Genomic DNA, 19,231 nt, shown 5'->3' with positions numbered 1-19,231 from the left:
CCCATCTACTGCCTCCCAAGCCCATTAGCAGGAAGTTGGAAAGGAAGTGTGGGGCAGCTGGGACTTGAACCAGGCATTCCTCCCAAGGGATGGCTTCACCTGCTGCAGCACAATGCCTACCCCACCAATTTTTTTTTAACTGTTAGTGCATTCTGGGTTATAAGAATGCTTGCCTACTCCAAAGTCATCAAGATTCTCCTTTATTCTTTTTAAAAGTTTTCGTTTTAGCTTTCACACGCAGGTCTACAATTCACCTCAAATCATGTGTGTATGGTTTCAGGAAGGGATCAAGGCTACTTTTTCCTATATGGACACCCATTACAATTTTACAAGAAAACAGTTTATAGTTCATTTACGTATTTTTGTTTCTGAGAACAGGTTAAAATACACCTTTAAGTCTTGATCTAAGTAGCATCCACCTTGAAGATTTCTCAATATTTAAGAATTTTACTACAGCACAAGTATTTTTAAAAACATTACTAAGAGTAATGTAATTGGCAAAAATAATAGTCTAAACAAATGAATTTCAAATTTCATCAAATTGCAATTCATTTGAAACTCAAATCTCTCCAAAAGTAATGCACAATAGTAGAAAATTTGAAAATTAAATATTTTTACTAAAAATTACAAATTGTTCTTTATTGTAGTTGTTAAAATTTTACAATGAAATTGAACTCTTGCCTTTGGCAAACATGCATAGACAATGAAATGTTAGGCTTTCTGGCCGGCGCCGCGGCTCAATAGGCTAATCCTCTGCCTTGTGGTGCCGGCACACTGGGTTCTAGTCCCGGTCAGGGCACCGGATTCTTTCCCGGTTGCCCCTCTTCCAGGCCAGCTCTCTGCTGTGGCCCGGGAGTGCAGTGGAGGATGGCCCAAGTGTTTGGGCCCTGCACCCCATGGGAGACCAGGAGAAGCACCTGGCTCCTGGCTTCAGATCAGCGTGGTGCGCTGGCCACAGCGGCCATTGGAGGGTGAACCACGGCAAAAGGAAGACCTTTCTCCCTGTCTCTCTCACTATCCACTCTGCCTGTCAAAAAAAAAAAAAAATGTTAGGCTTTTTTTGACAAACAGCACTGCACTGACCTAGGGCTGCAACCCAGAGGAAATAATGGGATTACTTCCAGGATTTCTACCTCCACAGTGCTTCGCGATGTATCTCTTGGTGCTCACACTACCAGTTTGACAGAAAAGGAGCCACCTGGGAGCACTGGCTGTGTCGTGAGCACTGGCTGTGTCGTGAGCACTGAGCTAGACGTCTCTTCCACGTGAAACCCAATGCTTACAGCGCTACAAGAGAATTCTTATTTTTTCCACCAGTTCACTGCAGAGCAAGCCATGGGCTAATGGCATTACAGGTTTCCCAAAGCCTATGGAGAGAGAGAGAGAGACAGGGAGAGAAAGGTAGATAGATAAATAGATAGATAGACAGATAGATACGGGGCTATAAGGCAAGTCTGAATTCAACATCAAAGCTTTTTCACTATATGGAATTAATCTGTGAGAGAAAAATGCTTGATAAAAAAGGGCAAATTATACATCTTACGACACTCACTGGTAAGTTACACTTAAAAATCTTTTTTAAAAGGTTTATAGATTTATTTGAATGGCAGAGTCACAGAGAAAGAGGGAGGGACAGGGACAATCTTCCAGCACTGGCTCACTGCCCAGATAGCCACAACAGCCAGAGCTGGGCCAGGATGAAGCCAGCAGCCAGGGGCTTCACCAGGGTCTCCCACATGGGTGTCAGGGGCCCAAGCACTTAGGCCATCCTGTGCTACTTTTCCCAGGCCATCAGCAGGGAGCTGGATTGGAAGTGGAGCAGCCAGGACATGAACCAGCATCCATATGAAATGCTGGCAGCACAGGCAACAGCTTTACCCACTACACCACAACGCCAACCTCACACTTAAAATTTTTTAAAAAGGGATTCATTTTATTTGAAAAGCAGAGAGAAAGAGAGATCTTTCAACGGCTGGTTCACTCCTCAAACGCCTACAACATCTGGGGCTGGGGTTAAGTGAAGACAGGAGCCGAGAACTCCACCCAGGTCTCCCCATGGGCCCTAGTCAGGAAGCTGGATTGCAGCAGAGGTGGGACTCCATCCCAGGTCTCCCCATGGGCCCTAGTCAGGAAGCTGGATTGCAGCAGAGGTGGGACTCCACCCAGGTCTCCCACATGGGTGGAGGGGCCCTAGTCCTTGGGCCATTACCTGCTGCCTCCGGGGTGTATCAGCAGGAAGCTGGATCGCAGCAGAGGTGGGACTCCATCCCAGGTCTCCCACATGGGTGGCGGGGCCCTAGTCCTTGGGCCATTACCTGCTGGATCGCAGCAGAAGTGGACTCCACCCAGGAACGATGTCCTGGGATGCAGGTGTCCCAGGCAGTGCCACCACACCGGTCTCTACATTTCACCAAACAAAAGCCGCGACACTCGTTCTGAACGCCCTCCTCAGGATGTCGCCGAGCGCTGTGCAGGATTCTTCAGTCTGCACGGCCACAGTGGAACTCACAATCCGCTGAGACGCAGCACGTGCGACACGGCTGGCAAACAGCTCAGGTAATGACAGTGAAGTGTGAGAGCACGAGCTAGAGAGCTCTGGCGACAAGCCTGGGAGAGGAGGGGCGGGGCTGGTCTGGAGCCCTGGGGTCACACCTGAGGGGCTCACAGAAGATTCTACATAAAGGGAGACGTTCGGGAAAGCTCTGTGCGGGTGCTGTGCAGAGCGACGTCACGGAGCAGCCGTGCCTCAGCCCACAGGACCACAGGGGCTGGCGTGAGTGGCAGCTGAGAGACCGGAACGGTGATGCCGCGTGCTAGGTCAGTGTGCCCTTCCTGGCATCTGCTCACTACAGTAAGAGCTAACCAGCGACACAGACACGAGACGGGCTCAGCTGCCTGCCGGTGTGCTCTCCAACAACAGAGGGATTCTAGATTCTTCTAACGTAATTCATGGCTCCAGGAAGTGGGTCTGATCTTGGCATGAGAAAGCTGCTCATTGTCAAAGTTAAAAATATTTTTATGTCTCTTTTTTTGCTATCCTCAAATGACCAGTTTTCCAAGAAAAAGGGTGCCATATTTATCAGAATCTCTGTAATGAAAATGTCAATAAAAATAATGTATTCCCATTATGACACGCGTGAACTCTCACAATCATCTTCAGTACGGCAAAACTGCTTTTTACAAAGAGGCCCAAAGTATCATGTTCCTAAATTACGGTCGGACAAGGCAGAGAGCTCTTTCCAAACGTGTTGTGCACGGGCAGCGTAACAAAGCCTCTTCCATGCGTGCAGGGCACACACCTGGCACAGGGAGCGGTTCTTCACTGGATGAAGTATCAGTATCATTAATTCAGCCCCAAACAGGATTATGAAATCAAACCACAGGAAACAATTCAGGACAATCTTCGTCTCAGGCATCAACTTTCAATTCCAATGGCTTGTTTGAACTCATGGTTTTGTGGTTCCAACAGGTCATAGAAAACTTTGCTTTTATCAAAACAGTCTCTAATATAAAGTAGATCTTCAACAGAATAGTTATCATCTTTTCCAGTCCAAACAGTCAGGCTGTACCTGTATCCAAATACAGCAGAATTGTAACGTTAAAAGTCACAGTAAAACGAAGATGAGCAATTCCAGCCCAAGACGACCCCTGTGTGGTAGCTCGATCACACAGGTGAACAAAATCGTCAGCAGTGGTGTAACTGTACTCCCCGTTTACTCCTTCATCAGCGTCACAGGGGTGAGACCAGGGAACTACGGAACTGCTGTCAGGATTACAGGGGTGCTACAGGACTTTAGGGACCCAGACTGAGCGCGGGAACGGCTCAGATACTGGGGAAGAAAATGAAGAGCACGCGCTGCTGGATCAGGAAGTCTCTCCCTCCAGACAAAAGTCACAGCCATGCTCCGGGTCTGCTGTGCAGCCGGGCAGAGTGGGGAGCACACGGGACGACAGTGAGGGCTGGAGAATGCCACCGACATCCCACCCACAGTCACTCACAGCTGCCCCGCCAGCCCTGTTGGGCTTTCTGTAAAAGATACAAACCAAACAAACTCAGATCCACTTCTAGAGTGAAAAAAGACTGCATGCACACTTTGATGGCTGTGAGAATACGTTCGGAATGTTAGTGCTCTAAACTGGAACTGCCCTTGCTTCTGGGGACACTATGACTGTGGCATCAGAGCTGGGGAGCACGGGCTGTCGCTCTTTCACGTGCACTTGTCAGACTCCAGGGGGCTCCGCAGAGCACTTCTGGAGCCGCGATGAGCAAGCGCTCCCGGTTACTGACGTTACTGACGCATCTCGCTCTGTGCGTGGTGACCCCACCCTGGAGACCAGAGGCCGCAACTCTGGGTTTCCTCCCACATCAGTGACACTGTAGACTCGACAAACCAAAGAGAATTTCAAACAACAGCTGAGAATGCAGAAAAGAGAAAGTGAACACGAGTTCTGAAACACGCACTCTCAGTTAAAATGCACTTTTTTTTTTTTTTTTTTTTTTTTTTTTACAGGCAGAGTGGACAGTGAGAGAGAGAGACAGAGAGAAAGGTCTTCCTTTGCCGTTGGTTCACCCTCCAATGGCCGCCGCGGCCAGCGTGCTGCGGCCGGTGCACCGCGCTGATCCGATGGCAGGAGCCAGGTGCTTCTCCTGGTCTCCCATGGGGTAAAATGTACTTCTTATGACTTTATCTGGGCGCATGGCGACAGGTGGGAGCACTGGGGTTAAGAGAGTTTCCTGTGTTATTCTGCCTCTTTCAGTATCCCTTCCATTGTATTTAAATTGAAATGGGGTGGGGGGCTGCTGTGGTGTAGCGGGTAAAGCTGCTGCCTGCAGTACCATGTGGGTGCTGGTTCTGGTCCCGGCTGCTCCACTTCTGATCCAGCTCTATGCTATGGCCTGAGATGGCAGTAGAAGATGGCCTAAGCCCTTGGGCCCCTGCACCCATGTGTGAGACCCGGAAGAAGCTCCTGGCTCCTGGCTTCGGATCAGCACAGCTCTGGTCGTTGCGGCCAACTGGGGAGTGAACCAGCGTATGGAAGATCTCTCTCTCTCTCTCTCTCTCTCTTTCCTTCTCTCTGTGTAACTCTGACTTTCAAATAAATAAATACAACTTTAAAATAAAAACTGAAATAGGAAAACCAAAATTGCATAACAGTAACTTAAATATTCATTCATATCAATCTATAGGTTTCATTTTTTAAACCACTTTTTAATTTTTAAATTTTTAACCATTTTTTAAACCACGCAAAAAAAGGGACATAAAATGAGTGCAGGTTTTAACACAATATGGTGAAGTCCACTGTAACCCAAGCAGAGGCACAGCACAGCCAGCACCACACGCCCTGGGTGTCACTGCCCCAGCCCTCAGCTCCTCCCCACCCCAAGTCCTCCTCCCACCCCAACAGCGAGGCGGACGGCGTGGGGCGGCCCTTGTGCAGCATCCTGGGGAGGCATCGTGCAGAGTGCCTGGCCTGCAGCTCAGCTTCCTGCTCTGCCTCCTCATGAACTGATGAGCACAGAGAACACATGAGACAGCATGAAGCCTGCCAGCTGAAGAACACGGCGAACAAGAGGATCCACCCCAGGGAGGAGGACACAGAGAGGAGTCACCCAGGGAGGAGGACACAGGGAGGAGTCACCCCAGGGAGGAGGACACAGGGAGGATCCACCCCAGGGAGGAGGACACAGGGAGGAGTCACCCCAGGGAGGAGGACACAGGGAGGAGTCACCCAGGGAGGAGGACACAGGGAGGATCCACCCCAGGGAGGAGGACACAGGGAGGAGTCACCCCAGGGAGGAGGACACAGGGAGGAGTCACCCAGGGAGGAGGACACAGGGAGGAGTCACCCCAGGGAGGATCCACCCCAGGGAGGAGGACACAGGGAGGAGTCACCCCAGGGAGGAGGACACAGGGAGGAGTCACCCAGGGAGGAGGACACAGGGAGGATCCACCCCAGGGAGGAGGACACAGGGAGGAGTCACCCCAGGGAGGAGGACACAGGGAGGAGTCACCCAGGGAGGAGGACACAGGGAGGATCCACCCCAGGGAGGAGGACACAGAGAGGAGTCACCCAGGGAGGAGGACACAGGGAGGAGTCACCCCAGGGAGGAGGACACAGAGAGGAGTCACCCCAGGGAGGAGGACACGGAGAGGAGTCACCCAGGGAGGAGGACACAGGGAGGAGTCACCCAGGGAGGAGGACACAGAGAGGAGTCACCCAGGGAGGAGGACACAGGGAGGAGTCACCCCAGGGAGGAGGACACAGGGAGGAGTCACCCAGGGAGGAGGACACAGAGAGGACTCACCCAGGGAGGAGGACACAGAGAGGACTCACCCAGGGAGGAGGACACAGAGAGGACTCACCCCAGGGAGGAGTCACCCAGGGAGGAGGACACAGGGAGGAGTCACCCAGGGAGGAGGACACAGAGAGGACTCACCCAGGGAGGAGGACACAGTGAGGATGTCACCCCAGGGAGGAGGACACAGGGAGGAGTCACCCAGGGAGGAGGACACAGAGAGGAGTCACCCCAGGGAGGAGGACACAGGGAGGAGTCACCCCAGGGAGGAGGACACAGAGAGGAGTCACCCCAGGGAGGAGGACACAGGGAGGAGTCACCCCAGGGAGGAGGACACAGGGAGGAGTCACCCAGGGAGGAGGACACAGTGAGGATGTCACCCCAGGGAGGAGGACACAGAGAGGAGTCACCCCAGGGAGGAGGACACAGGGAGGAGTCACCCCAGGGAGGAGGACACAGGGAGGAGTCACCCCAGGGTGGAGGACACAGGGAGGACTCACCCCAGGGAGGAGGACACAGAGAGGAGTCACCCCAGGGAGGAGGACACAGAGAGACACGTCGCGTGCTCTCCCTTCCACGTCAGGCTCACGAAAGCAGAGGGCAGCGTGTGGTTCTGAGGGGCTGCGGGACTGGGTACCGTGGGAGGCGCTTGTCCACGGAGGAAGCTCCCTGTGTGGCAGGGGTCCGCCCTGGAGACCGAACGTAACCCAACACCTAATGGGGCAGCGTTCGTGGCAGTCACAGCAGTGCTTGGCACATCACCCACTTTTGAGTCCCAGCCCCACTCCCAGTTCCAGCTTCTTCCTGATGTGCACTCTGCGATGCAATGGGTGACGCTCTAGGAGCTGGATTCTGCCACCCATGTAGGAAACCTGGATCAAGTTTAGTGGAATGAACCAGTGGATGGGAGATTCTTTCTCTCCCTCTCTCTCTCTCTCAAATAAAAAAAAAATTTTAAAGTAATAATTTCACAATGTGTCTCAAAACATCACACTGTTTGCCTCATGTATAGATGGCTTTTCCTTGCTAATCACAGCTCACCAGACTTGGGGGGAACGGAGGCAGGCATGAGGGAAAGGAGAGTGTGGCCTCAACTCTTTTCTCTCGCCGGCCAGAGTCAACCTAGCACAGAAGCCAGGCCGACCTCCTAGGAACAGCCGGCCAGCAGGATGGAGGGGCCCGGCCCAGACACCGCACAGGCCCTGCACTCTTGAAAGCTTTACAAGGTATGAGAGAGAGACAATCTCGCTGAAGCTACTGCCAATTTAGATTTCTGCTCTTACAGCCAAATAGCATTGTAATCCAATTCTTAAACTCATACAATTATCCACTTATTTAGCCATTAATAAAAGCTTAGTAAACTTTACAAAGTAGACATTATCTGATTCCAATATAATACAGTTAGAATTCATTAACAAAGTCAAAATAAATATAAGTCTACCACTTACATGCCTAACATGATTTAACTTTTAAAGAGAAAAAAGTCAAACTGCAGAATCTCTAAAAATGAACAACAATGAAAACCTACAAAAGGGTGCCATCTCTGTGTCCTAGTGAGTGAAGCCGTCACCTGCAGTGCCAGCATCCCATATGGGTGCCGGTTCAAGTCCCGCCTGCTCCACTTCCCATCCAGCTCTCTGCTATGGCCTGGGAAAGTAGCAGAAGATGGCCCAAGTGCTTGAGCACCTGCACTCACAGGGGAAACTGGGAAGAAGCTCCTGGCTCCTGGCTTTGGATCAGCCAGCTCTAGCCACTGCGGCCATTTGAGAAATAAACTAGCAGATGGAAAACTTCTCTCTCTCTCTTTCTCTCTCTCTGCCTCTCTGTAAATCTGCCATTCAAATAAATAAACAAATCTTAAAAAAAAAAAAACCTATATAAGAACAATGGGATACAGCTAAAACAGTGGCCAGGGACAGGACTAAAGTCTTATATTAATCAATACAATGAGTAAACATAAACGTATTACCAAATACACATGTGGAAATACGGGGGAAAAAAAGCACCCAACACACAGAGAAATATCAGAAATTACAGCAGAAAATACAAAAGACAGAAATTGAGTCAGAAACCAGAAAAATAAATAAACCCAAGAGGTGACTTTTAATCAGAAATCGGAACCCCTATGTGACAAACATACACACACACAGTGTGATGAGCACAGTGTCCTCAGAGACCTGTCTACCGGGGAAGTCAACCTCGGCTCGCTGAAACTCACTGCTGTTCGGAGGTGCTAACCAACACAGCCGGAAAAGAGAAAGCAACTGGAGATGTATGTGCAAGAGTCGACAAGGAAGAGACAAAATGAACAGTGCTTGAAGAGAATATAATATTTTTGCTTAGAAAATTCAAGAAAACCAACTGAAAGACCATTAAAAAAATAAAAGAATTTAGCATAAACATTTGGGTGCAATATCAACCTGAATAAATCAATCTTAATCTATATGTATATAAATTATCACATGATATTTCATGTATATAAAATAACCAGTTCAAGATATAATGACTGAAAGCAAAGGACCTATTTAAAACAGCCCTGTTACATGGCTAGAAATAGGCCTCACGAACAACGTAAGATCTCTAAATAGAGGAACACAAACACACTTTACAAATCCATATTTAAAGTGGTCTTGGAAAAGACAGCTCAGTGTTGTAAGCCTATCAATTCTCTTTTTGTTAATTTAAAATATTCTCCCAAAAAACAACAGGCTGTTCAGTTTTAAAGTTCCAGCAGAAGAGGAAGACAAGCGAAACACAGCCAGCGCACTGTTTGGAGCACGGGCCCGACCATGCAAACACAGCGATGTCAAAACCCAGCACTGTCACATGAAGAATTTCTCCTTTCTCCCTCCAGTAAGCAGGCCTCAGTGGGCGGGGTGCCTGCTCCCACGGGCATCCGTCTGGCTCCTGTGCTGAGCCCTAGCATGTTCTCATCCACATCCGTGGACGCTGAGTACCCCACCACCCTCCAGCTCCAGCCCACCAACGCTGAAAGAGCAAAGTCAAGGGGCCGGTGCTGTGGCACAGTGGGTTAAGGCCCCAGCCTGCAGTGCCAGCATCTCATGTGGGCACCGGTTCAAGTCCCGGCTGCTCCACTTCTGATCCAGGTCCCTGCTAGTGCATCCGGGAAAGCAGCAGAGGATGGCCCAACTCCCTGGGTCCCTGCACCCTTGTGGGAGACCCAGAGGAAGCTCCTGGATCCTAATCGGCCCAGCTGTGGCCACTGAGGCCATTTGAAGAGTGAACCAGCAGATGGAAGACTTCTCTGCCTCTCTGTAACTCTGCCTCTCAAATAAATAAATAAATCTTTTTTTAAAAAAACTTCTCTGGAAGCTGCCCCTCTTTGTCACACAGGATGCTCACTCCTGCCGACACCACTTACGCAGCACGGGACGCTTTTAAGACTGCTTAATACTGCCTTCTATAACGAATTCTTCTGTATTTAAAACCCAAAACCACCTCTCCAGGAAGGCCCTGGCTTCCAATGCCCGCTGAGGTGATAGGCTGCCTGCATGCATTTGGCTGTCCATGTAATAGACACCCACTAAATCTCTGCTGTGCCAAGCACGGCTCCAGGTACTGAGGACTGGGCAGCTCCACATGCCATTTAGCAAGCTGCAGACGACGGGAGCCACTCGCAGAAGCAGGCCAAGCCGGGGGCCTCCGGTCTGCTCAAGGGGAACCCTCTCTTCAGGTTTTATCATTTCAGTCACTACTGTCAGTCTAACTACCTCGGGGCTTTCCCCCTAATTCTATAAAAACAAATTGATTCTTCCTTCTTATCTCAAACAGTGTAAGCAGCTCTAGCAATCTAAGGTTAACAACAATGTTTTACAGTTTTTTCCCTAAAGAATTAGAAAACTCTAAAATTAGAAATGTCATAGGATAGATACACTTCTGTAAGCCAGTAAAATGACCGAGGAAGCAGGTACGTTCAAACAGGGGCCGGTGCTGTGTGGCACAGTGCAGTAAACCTGTACTGGACTGCCAGGTCCAGTCCCAGCTGCCCTACTTTCCAAGCCCCTGGGAAGGCCATGGAAGAAGCTCAAGTGCTTGGGCCCCTGTCCCTCCTGTGGGGAGCAGGATGGAATTCCTGGCTCGGCTCTGGCTGTTGTGGCCATTTGGGGAGTGAGCCAGTGGATCAAGAGTTCTCTCTGTTGATCCACCCAGCCTTATAAATGAATGAATGGGCCGGCGCCGTGGCTCACTAGGCTAATCCTCCGCCTTGTGGCACCGGCACACCGGGTTCTAGTCCCAGTCGGGGTGCCGGATTCTGTCCCGGTTGCCCCCCTTCCAGGCCAGCTCTCTGCTATGGCCCGGGAGTGCAGTGGAGGATGGCCCAAGTGCTTGGGCCCTGCACCCCATGGGAGACCAGGAGAAGCACCTGGCTCCTGGCTTCGGATCAGCGCGGTGCGCCAGCCGTAGCGCGCCGGCCGTGGCGGCCATTGGAGGGTGAACCAACGGCAAAAAGGAAGACCTTTCTCTCTGTCTCTCTCTCACTGTCCACTCTGCCTGTCAAAAATAAAAATAAATAAATAAATAAATAAATAAATAAACAAATAAATAAATGAAGAGATCTTTAAAAGAACCAAAGCGGACAGGACGGTGTTTGGCCCAGGGGTTAGGACCCCCACCTCGCATCCTGGGTGCTTGGGTGTGATTCCTGGCTCACACGAGAAGGCAGCAGGCGATGGCTCAGGCGACTGGGCCCCTGCTACCCTCGGCTTTGGCATCGAGGCTGCTGCAGACATCTGGGGAGTGAACCAGCAGATTGGAGCGCCCTTTTTTTGTTCATCTGTCTCTTTCTCTGCCTCCCAAATAAATTTTTAAAAATATTTTAAAATAAATAGATGTGTTAGTTTTGTACTGGGCTTTTATTTTAGTTACTATGAAAAACATATCCATCCAAGAACTGAATTTCACAAAAATATACTTAATCTCAAACCTTTGCTATTATTATGAAGTTAAATAAAATGCATTCTTGGGGCCAACACTGTGGTGCTATGGGTTAAAGCTACAGCCTGCAGCACTGACATCCCATATGGGTGTCAGTTCAAGTCTTGGCTGCTCCACTTCTGACCCAGCTCCCCGATAATGCACCTGGGAAAGCAGTGGAGGATGGCCCAAGTGCTTGGGCTCCTGCACCCAATGTGGGAGACCTGGAAGAAGTTCCTGGCTTTAGCCTGGCCCAGACCAGTTGCCAGCCATTTGGGGAGTACCAGTGGAAAAAAGATCTCTCTTCCTGTCTCTCCTTCTAACTCTGCTTTTCAAAACAAATAAATAAAATCTTTTAAAAAATACATTCTAGGGGCCGGCGCCATGGCGCAGTAGGTTAATTCTGCCTGTGGCGCTGGCATCCCATATGGGCACGGGTTCTAGTCCCGGCTGCTCTTCTCATCCAGCTCTCTGCTGTGGCCTGGGAAGGCAGTGGAGGATGGTACAAGTACTTGGGCATCTGCACCTGCAAGGGAGACCAGGAGGAAGCTCCTGGCTCTGGGCTTTGGATCGGCACAGCTCCGGCTGTTGCAGCCATTTGGGGAGTGAACCAACGGAAGGAAGACTTTTTCTGTCTCTCCCTCTCACTGTTTAACTCTACCTCTCAAATAAATAAATGAATAATCTTTAAAAAAATACATTCTAATGCTAATTTAAAATAGGTATGGTATTAAAACACAAACGTCTGTCTTTGTACATCAATAATATCACAATGAAATGAATTCTAAGGTTTTTCCACTAATGGTAATTATGAGTGTTCTTTCACCACACATTCTCTTCTAGCTCCTTCAAGTATGCATTTAAAAGATGGACTGAACGAGAAGGTTCTCGAGAAGTATCTGTATTTAACAGCCCAACAGAGGGAGCTGTTGAGCCTAGTGGCTGGGAAACTCATTTTCCACTTCCAGTTCTGGCTCCTGACTCCAGCTTCTTGCTAATGCAGAGCCTTGCAGGCATCAGAAGTAACCGAGTTGCTGCCGCCCCTGTGGGAGACCTGGGTTACATTCCTGGCTTCTGGTAACGGCCTCAGCCCAGTCCCAGCCATCCTGGGCATTTAGGGAGTGAACCAGTGGCTGGGAACTCTTTGTCTCTCTGCCTCTCAAATACACACACACACACTCCACAGAGACCTCCAGGCTCCAGGCAATTCTATTTCTACGTACAACTAGATGAAAGGATTTTCACACAGGGAAGTAATTACATTTATATACACACAGAAGTAAAGGTTGTGACAATACATGACTAAAAATGATATGATTAAAACATTTAGCTCATAAAGGGGAACAAATGACAAAATACAATAAACATTATCTGGCATCCTTTTTCTCACTCGTGATTCATGAAATATAGTAGTATTACAACTAATATGTATTTCTTTTTTTAAGTTAAAAAAAAAAAAAACTTCTTTGGGAGGCAGACAGACAGACAGAGACAGAGAGCGCTCCCACCTCCTGGTCAGCCCTGAAAATGCTCACACAGCCAGCACTGGGCCAGGCGGAGTCAGGAACCAGGACTGCAACTGAGGTCTCCCCGAGGGTGGTGAGCATCCCTCGTCACCTCTCCCACTGCACCGGCGGGGAGCTGTAGCCAGGAGCTGGCGCTGGGAACTGAACCCAGGCACTCACACATGGGCTGCATCTTAACTGCTCCACCAACCAGCACTCCTGTAACTAACATTTCTCTTCATAACCCAAGACAAAATCCCAAAATGCTTTTTAAATAATTTTTAAAGATTAAGTTTTGTTTGTATGCCTAATGCATTACACTACCAATATTGTAAGTATTGGTAATGCATGAGGAATTTTATTAAAGTTATTAAAAAAATCCCTTTCCCAACAATATGAAACCTTTACCTTATTGTGAAAATATGGGTCAAGGGCTACTAAACTTAATTTTTCTGCTATTCTGTTATTCAGCTTCAGAACAAAGGGTACCAACAATCTTAATCCTTCTCACTGTTCTTAAACATGCATCATCTCTTAAGATATTTCATTATGAAAAAGTGCCTGGCTTCAGGCCTTGCACTGTTATAATACCTCAGGAAATCCTCGCACCTACGCCTCTCTGCTTCCATGAGCTCCCACTGGCAAGGGGAGCCCTCGCCGGTGAAATTCAGGGGTGCACATCAGATGTCTTGCCAAGAAGTTACTGGCCAGCTCACACCACTGCCGGTAGTGCATGCCTGTCTGCTTCTCCCACCCGTCCCAGCACGGCTGGCCAGCAGCCTGGCCCTCTTCTGGACGACTTACAAGAAGTGTTTTGTGCTAGAATGCTCTGTATCTGTCTGACATGCATGCTGAGGGTACTACTTTACCAGAAGCTCTATGTATTCCAGTGTACCAAAATTCCCTTGTACAGCTTCTCAGTTCTGTTCTTACTAAGAAAGGTTTTACCTATCCAGAAACTACATTAAAAAAAAAATCACCCCTTGTTTTTTTTATGCACCTACTGCTTGATGTTCAAGTTTCTAATGCACCTGAATTTATTTTTCAGGAAGGACTAGGGGAGGATGCTGCAGTCAGCGCCAATGATCTGGAATGCCTGTGTCTTTCTACATAAATTTCCATAATAGATTTCGGTTTATTTATGGATTGTCCTTGCTGTTCTACTGACTATTTAAAAATATAGTACCACAATGGCTTTATATCTGTGTTTTTATATTTTCACATTTAATAGGTGGTCCAACTAATTTTATTACATAATAATTTTTATTAAATAATAAAATGTTTACATAGAAAAGATCTCTGAAATTATGATGAAATTAGCAAAAGCTGTTTTACCCACGCATTACTTTTCGTGAATTTGTGACTTCATGAAAAGATGCCATTTCCTAGGCGCCTTCAAAGAACAAAAGCTTCTGTGTAGAGTGGGTGAAGGACGTGCTGCCAGCCCGTCACAGCTCACAGGGGCCACAACACGGCGATGGCACGGGTACACTCACACAGGACCCACTCCCCCTCGGCCGCTGTCGTTCTCACACACACACTGCACTCCCGTGAGCAACCACACACCGTGTGCTGTCAAGCCAACACATACCTGTCTGATTTCTCCAACAGCCAGCGTAGCTCGGGACAGGACTGCCTGACCAGGGCCACGCGCACTGGGAACGACACCGGCTGCTGGAGCTCACGGCACAGGTGTTCCATCTGCCTCACCATCGGCCAGCTGTACCCTGAGAAGAAGACAAGACAGGGCTCATTCCCAAGTGCAATCCTCAAGTCAATTAAAGAAACTCAACCACCTAGCAAAAGGCTAACCCACAGGGGATTCATAAGTTCATAGGCAACTCACAGAAATTCCCACTGAATTCAGAGTGAACCAAAACACTTAATGCAATAATAGCACTTCGAGTGGGAAGTGCATATTAAAAGAATCACGACAGGGCTGGCGTTAGGGTGTAGTGGGTGAAGCTGCTGTCTGTGGTCCGGTATCCCACATGGGTGCCAGTCAAGCCACCGCTGCTACACTTCTGATCCAGTTCCCTGCTTATGCGCCTGAGAAAGCAGCGAAGGAGGGCCCGAATGTGGCCACCTGGAGAGTGAACCAGCAGATGGAAGCTTTCTCTACCTCTCCCTCCCTCTTTAACTTTGTCTTTCAAGTAAATAAATAAATTTTTTGAAAGGCAGAGTTACAGAGAGAAAGGAACAGGCACACACACACACACACACACAGACAGAAAAAGAGAGCGAGAGCAAGAGCGAGAGCGAGAGAGAGAGAGAGAATTTTCCATCCACTGGTTCACTCTCCAAATGCTGCAACAGCCAGGGCTAGAGAGAGAGAGAGAGAGAGAGAGATAGGTATCTTCCATCTGGTGGTTCACTCCTCAAATGGCTACAACAGCCAGGGCTGGAGCAGACCAAAGCTAGGAGTCAGGAACTTCTTCTGGATCTTCCACAGGTGCAGAGGCCGAAGCACTGGCACCATACTATGCTGTATTCCCAGGCGTATTAGCCAGGAGCTGGACTGGAAATGGAGCAGTCAGGACATGAACCGGCACTCATATGGGAGGCCATCGCCACAGGTGAAGGCTTTGCCCACTCAGCAACAAAGCTGGCCCAAATTTTTTTTTTTTTTTAAATTTCTGAAATCTACTTCTGTATTTTTGTACTTTAAAGATTCATTTATTTATTTGAAAGTCAGAGTTACACAGAAAGAGAAGGCGAGGCAGAGAGAGAGAGAGAGAAAGAGAGAGCGAGTACTTCCAACTGCTGGTTCACCATCAAAATGGCTGCAACAACTAGGGCTAGGGAAGTTGAAGCCAGGAGCCAGGAGCTTCATCTGGGTCTCCCACATGGGTGCAGGGGCCCAGGGACGTGGGTCATCTTCCACTGCTTTCCCAGGCCATAGCAGAGAGCTGGATCAAGCCAGGACAAGAACCGGTGCACACCCATATAGGATGCTGGTGCTGTAGGCCATGGCTTAACTTGCTGTGCCACAGCACCAGCCGCTAAATAAATTTTTATATATACATAGTTTGGGGCCGGTGCTGTGGCGTAATAAGTTAAACCTCTGCCTGTAGTACCGGCACCCAATATGGGCACTGGTTCATGTACCAGCTACTCCTCTTCTGATCCAGCTGTCTGCTAATGGCCTGGGAAGGCAGTGGAAGATGGCCCAAGTGCTTGGGCCCCTGCACCTATATGGATACCTGGAAGAAGCTCATGGCACCAGATCAGCCCAGCTCCAGCTGTTGTGGACATTTGGGGAGTGAACCAGCAGATGGAAGATTCTCTGTTTTTCCCTCGCTGTAACTCTGCCTCTCTAAAAAATAAGCCATTCTTTTCTGACCAGTATATTCTTGAATTAACTACACACACACACACACACACACAGAGTACTGGTCAGAAAAGAACGGTTTACAAAAATCCTAAGTGAATCTCTTAGTTGAGCAGCTAAATTTCAGATGAAAAGAAATGTTCTGGGGCTGGCACTGTGGTGCAGTGGGTTAACACCCTGGCCTGCAGCGCTAGTATCCCATATGGGTGCCAGTTCGAGATCCGGCTGCTCCACTTCCAATCCAGCTCTCTGCTGTGGCCTGGGAAAGCAGCAGAAGATGGCCCAAGCCCTTGGCCCCCGCACCTGCGTGGGAGACCCAGAAGAAGCTCCTGGCTCCTGGCTCCGGATTGGCGCAGCTCCAAACATTGCAGCTAATTGGGGAGTGAACCATTGGATGGAAGACCTCTCGCTCTCTCTCTGACTCTCCTCTCTCTGTGTAACTCTTTCAGATAAATAAATAAATCTTTTAAAAAAAAAAACAGAAATGTTCTGCTTTACTTTAAAATTTGGAAAGTTATATTATAATTACAAAAGGGTATTGCTAACAGAAGCTAACCTTACATAATGATAAATGCTGGAGAGAGAAGCAGACTGGACACTTGTCCCAATAGACACTACCCAACCAGCCCAAGACTGAAGGTCGGGCAATGTTAGATTAAACAGCCATGGCGTGGAGGTTGGGCTCACTCAAGAGGAACTAGATGGCTCCTAGTTCAGGGCCAGCACATGGCACATGGGTTAAGTCATGCCCTGCAAAGACTGGCATCTCATACGGGTGCCAGTTTGAATCCGGCTGCCGCACTTGCTATCCAGCCCCCTGCTAATGCACCTGGGAAAGCAGCAGAGGATGGCCCAAGTGCTTGGGCCTCTGTACCCACGCAAGAACCAAAATGAAGCTCCTGGCTCCTGCCTTGGCTGCTGTGACCACCTGGGAAGTGAACCAGTGGATGGAAGATCTCTCTGTGTCTCTCTCTCTCTGTAGCGCTGGCTTTGAAATAAATAAATCTTTACAGAGAGAGAGAGTGAGATCTTCCAACTGCTGGTTCACTACCCAGATGGCTGTGATGGCCAGGGCTGAGCCTGGTCAAAGCCAGGATCCAGGAGCCTCTTCTGGGTCTCCCACAAGGGTAGCAGGAGTTCAAGCACTTGAGCCCATCTTTCAGGCACATTAGCAGGGAGCTGTATCAAAAGCAGAGCAGCTGGGACTTGAATCGGTGCCCATATGGGATGCTGGCACTGCAGGTGGTAGCTTATTCACTGCTCCACAATGCAAGCCTCTTCAAATGTTTTAAATTATATGCTATATTATTTAATGAAACTAGCAGAAATTTAAATGATTAGACAATCAAAACAGTGCTAAGTTAAAGCATAATCTTTCCCTCATTTATTGACCTAGGGGTCCACAGCCTATCTCCACTCACTACAGAGCACTGGACAGTAAAGGCACCTCGAGGGTCAACATGCCCACGTCCCATACTGCAGGACCTGGCTCTGGCTCCTGGCTCTGGCTCCAGCCTCCTGCTAAGGTAGATTCTGGGAGGCAGCAATGAGGGCTCAACTGGTTGGGTCCCTGCCACCCACGTGGGAGACCCACATGGAGCTCCCAGCTCTACTGCAGGGCTTCTGGGTAGAGAACCAGAGAATGAGGGCTCCCTGCCTCTCAAGTTTAAAAACAAAGAAACTTTACACCTGAAAACAAAGTAAATAAGTAGAAATGAATGCCTGGGACACGGTAAGAAAGAGGCTCCTGTCTCCACAGGCTCCAGGTACCCTTTTGGGTCACTGCTTTCACATGTGGACAGAAGCCCTCCATGCTGGGCGGCTTACTGGCTGCTGACCTGGGAACCACTGCCCAGGGGTGTGTGAAGGAGCACGGGGGATCCAGCGGCACAGAAGCTCCACCCTGGAGAGAAGCTGTCAGGAGGCCGTGAGCAGGGGGGAGCATCTCCTGGTCTCCCGTGCCCTTGTCCAGCCGAAAGGGAGCCTCCACCTGCAGCACCAAGGATCCAGCCGGCCACACCTGGAGCACCTTCAACACCCAGGGAGCACAACTCTCACTCTGGCTGTGCCACCTGACAAGCTTTAGTATGTCTTCATCCCTCACCGGACAGGAGTTTCCCCAGGAATGGTCACAAGGGAACAGAGTCCAGAATATTCTACAAGTTCAAAGAAACCAGGTCGGGATGCGGTCAGTGTCTGGAAAGAGGCAGCCTGGGGCCCGCAGTGAGCACGCGGGCACAGCGCCACCTGAGACAGCAGAGGGAGGGTCACCCCCCACCCCCGCTCTGCCGTGGGGCCGGGCCATTCTCCCTGTTGGGCTCCCGTGGGGCCGGGCCATTCTCCCTGTTGGGCTCCCGTGGGGCCGGGCCATTCTCCCTGTTGGGCTCCCGTGGGGCCGGGCCATTCTCCCTGTTGGGCTCCCGTGGGGCCGGGCCATTCTCCCTGTTGGGCTCCCGTGGGGCCGGGCCATTCTCCCTGTTGGGCTCCCGTGGGGCCGGGCCATTCTCCCTGTTGGGCTCCCAGTTCTGTGGGGTTGTTGTGACTTGACTGTTAATGATGCTGTTTATGTCTCACTGCAGGCTACTGTATTAGGGCGGTCACCTTCATTGGCCTTCTCAGCATGCCATCCCGTCGTCCAGCCCAGGGACAAGGTCACATCCGGGAAGAAGGACGTCACAGTGTCTATGAACGGCCTGGCCTCCACCGCTCGGCGGTCCGCGTTGGGCCCGGGGAGCACGTCGGCGTTGATCCACACGGGCCGCTGCAGACGCTCCTCCACCCCTTTCAGGAGCGCCATGGAGGGCGCCACGGCTGCCAGACTGAAACACAGCGCAAGTCAGCGGGAGGCACACCCACGGGGAGAGGGAAGGGACTTCCGGGCTGGTGGTCCCAGTGCTTCCGAGTTCACAACAAATAACATAGCACAGTGCCTGACTCAGATAAAAAGGAGGATCGCTGAGCACGAGGGGAAGAAGCTGACCAATGCCCGATCTCAAGGTGGGGTCTCCGCTCACAGTTCCTGAGGGTGCACGTGTGAGTGATGCCACCGCACACAAAGTCGAGGTTTCAAATCTCCACATGGGCACTTTTCCTTTTTTTTTTTTTTTGACAGGCAGAGAGGACAGTGAGAGAGACAGACAGAGAGAAAGGTCTTCCTTTTGC

General features: G+C 49.9%; 1 protein-coding gene across 2 annotated transcripts in view; it reads right to left on the bottom strand.

Moving 5' to 3' along the window:
- Nucleotides 1-1,912: 1,912 nt before the first annotated feature.
- The window catches only part of FAM151B (family with sequence similarity 151 member B), a 34,442-nt gene continuing 17,123 nt past the window's right edge, over nucleotides 1,913-19,231 (bottom strand). Inside the window, exons 4-6 of one of the 2 annotated variants that reach the window (XM_089312927.1) lie at nucleotides 18,671-18,888; nucleotides 14,330-14,465; nucleotides 1,913-4,027 (exon numbers count right to left, since the gene is read on the bottom strand). In XM_089312927.1, the coding sequence (XP_089169053.1) occupies nucleotides 3,865-4,027; nucleotides 14,330-14,465; nucleotides 18,671-18,888 (517 nt within the window). In that variant the 3' untranslated portion in view covers nucleotides 1,913-3,864. The remainder of the gene's footprint in view (nucleotides 4,028-14,329; nucleotides 14,466-18,670; nucleotides 18,889-19,231) is intronic. The other variant, XM_002713903.6, reaches the window with a different exon arrangement.

Source organism: Oryctolagus cuniculus, chromosome 14 (genome assembly GCF_051225735.1).
Source record: "Oryctolagus cuniculus isolate XC-2025 breed Fujian yellow rabbit chromosome 14, ASM5122573v1, whole genome shotgun sequence".
Classification (NCBI taxonomy): Eukaryota; Metazoa; Chordata; class Mammalia; order Lagomorpha; family Leporidae; genus Oryctolagus; species Oryctolagus cuniculus.
Note: the sequence above shows the minus strand (reverse complement) of the source record. Positions and strands in the feature narration are given on the sequence as shown.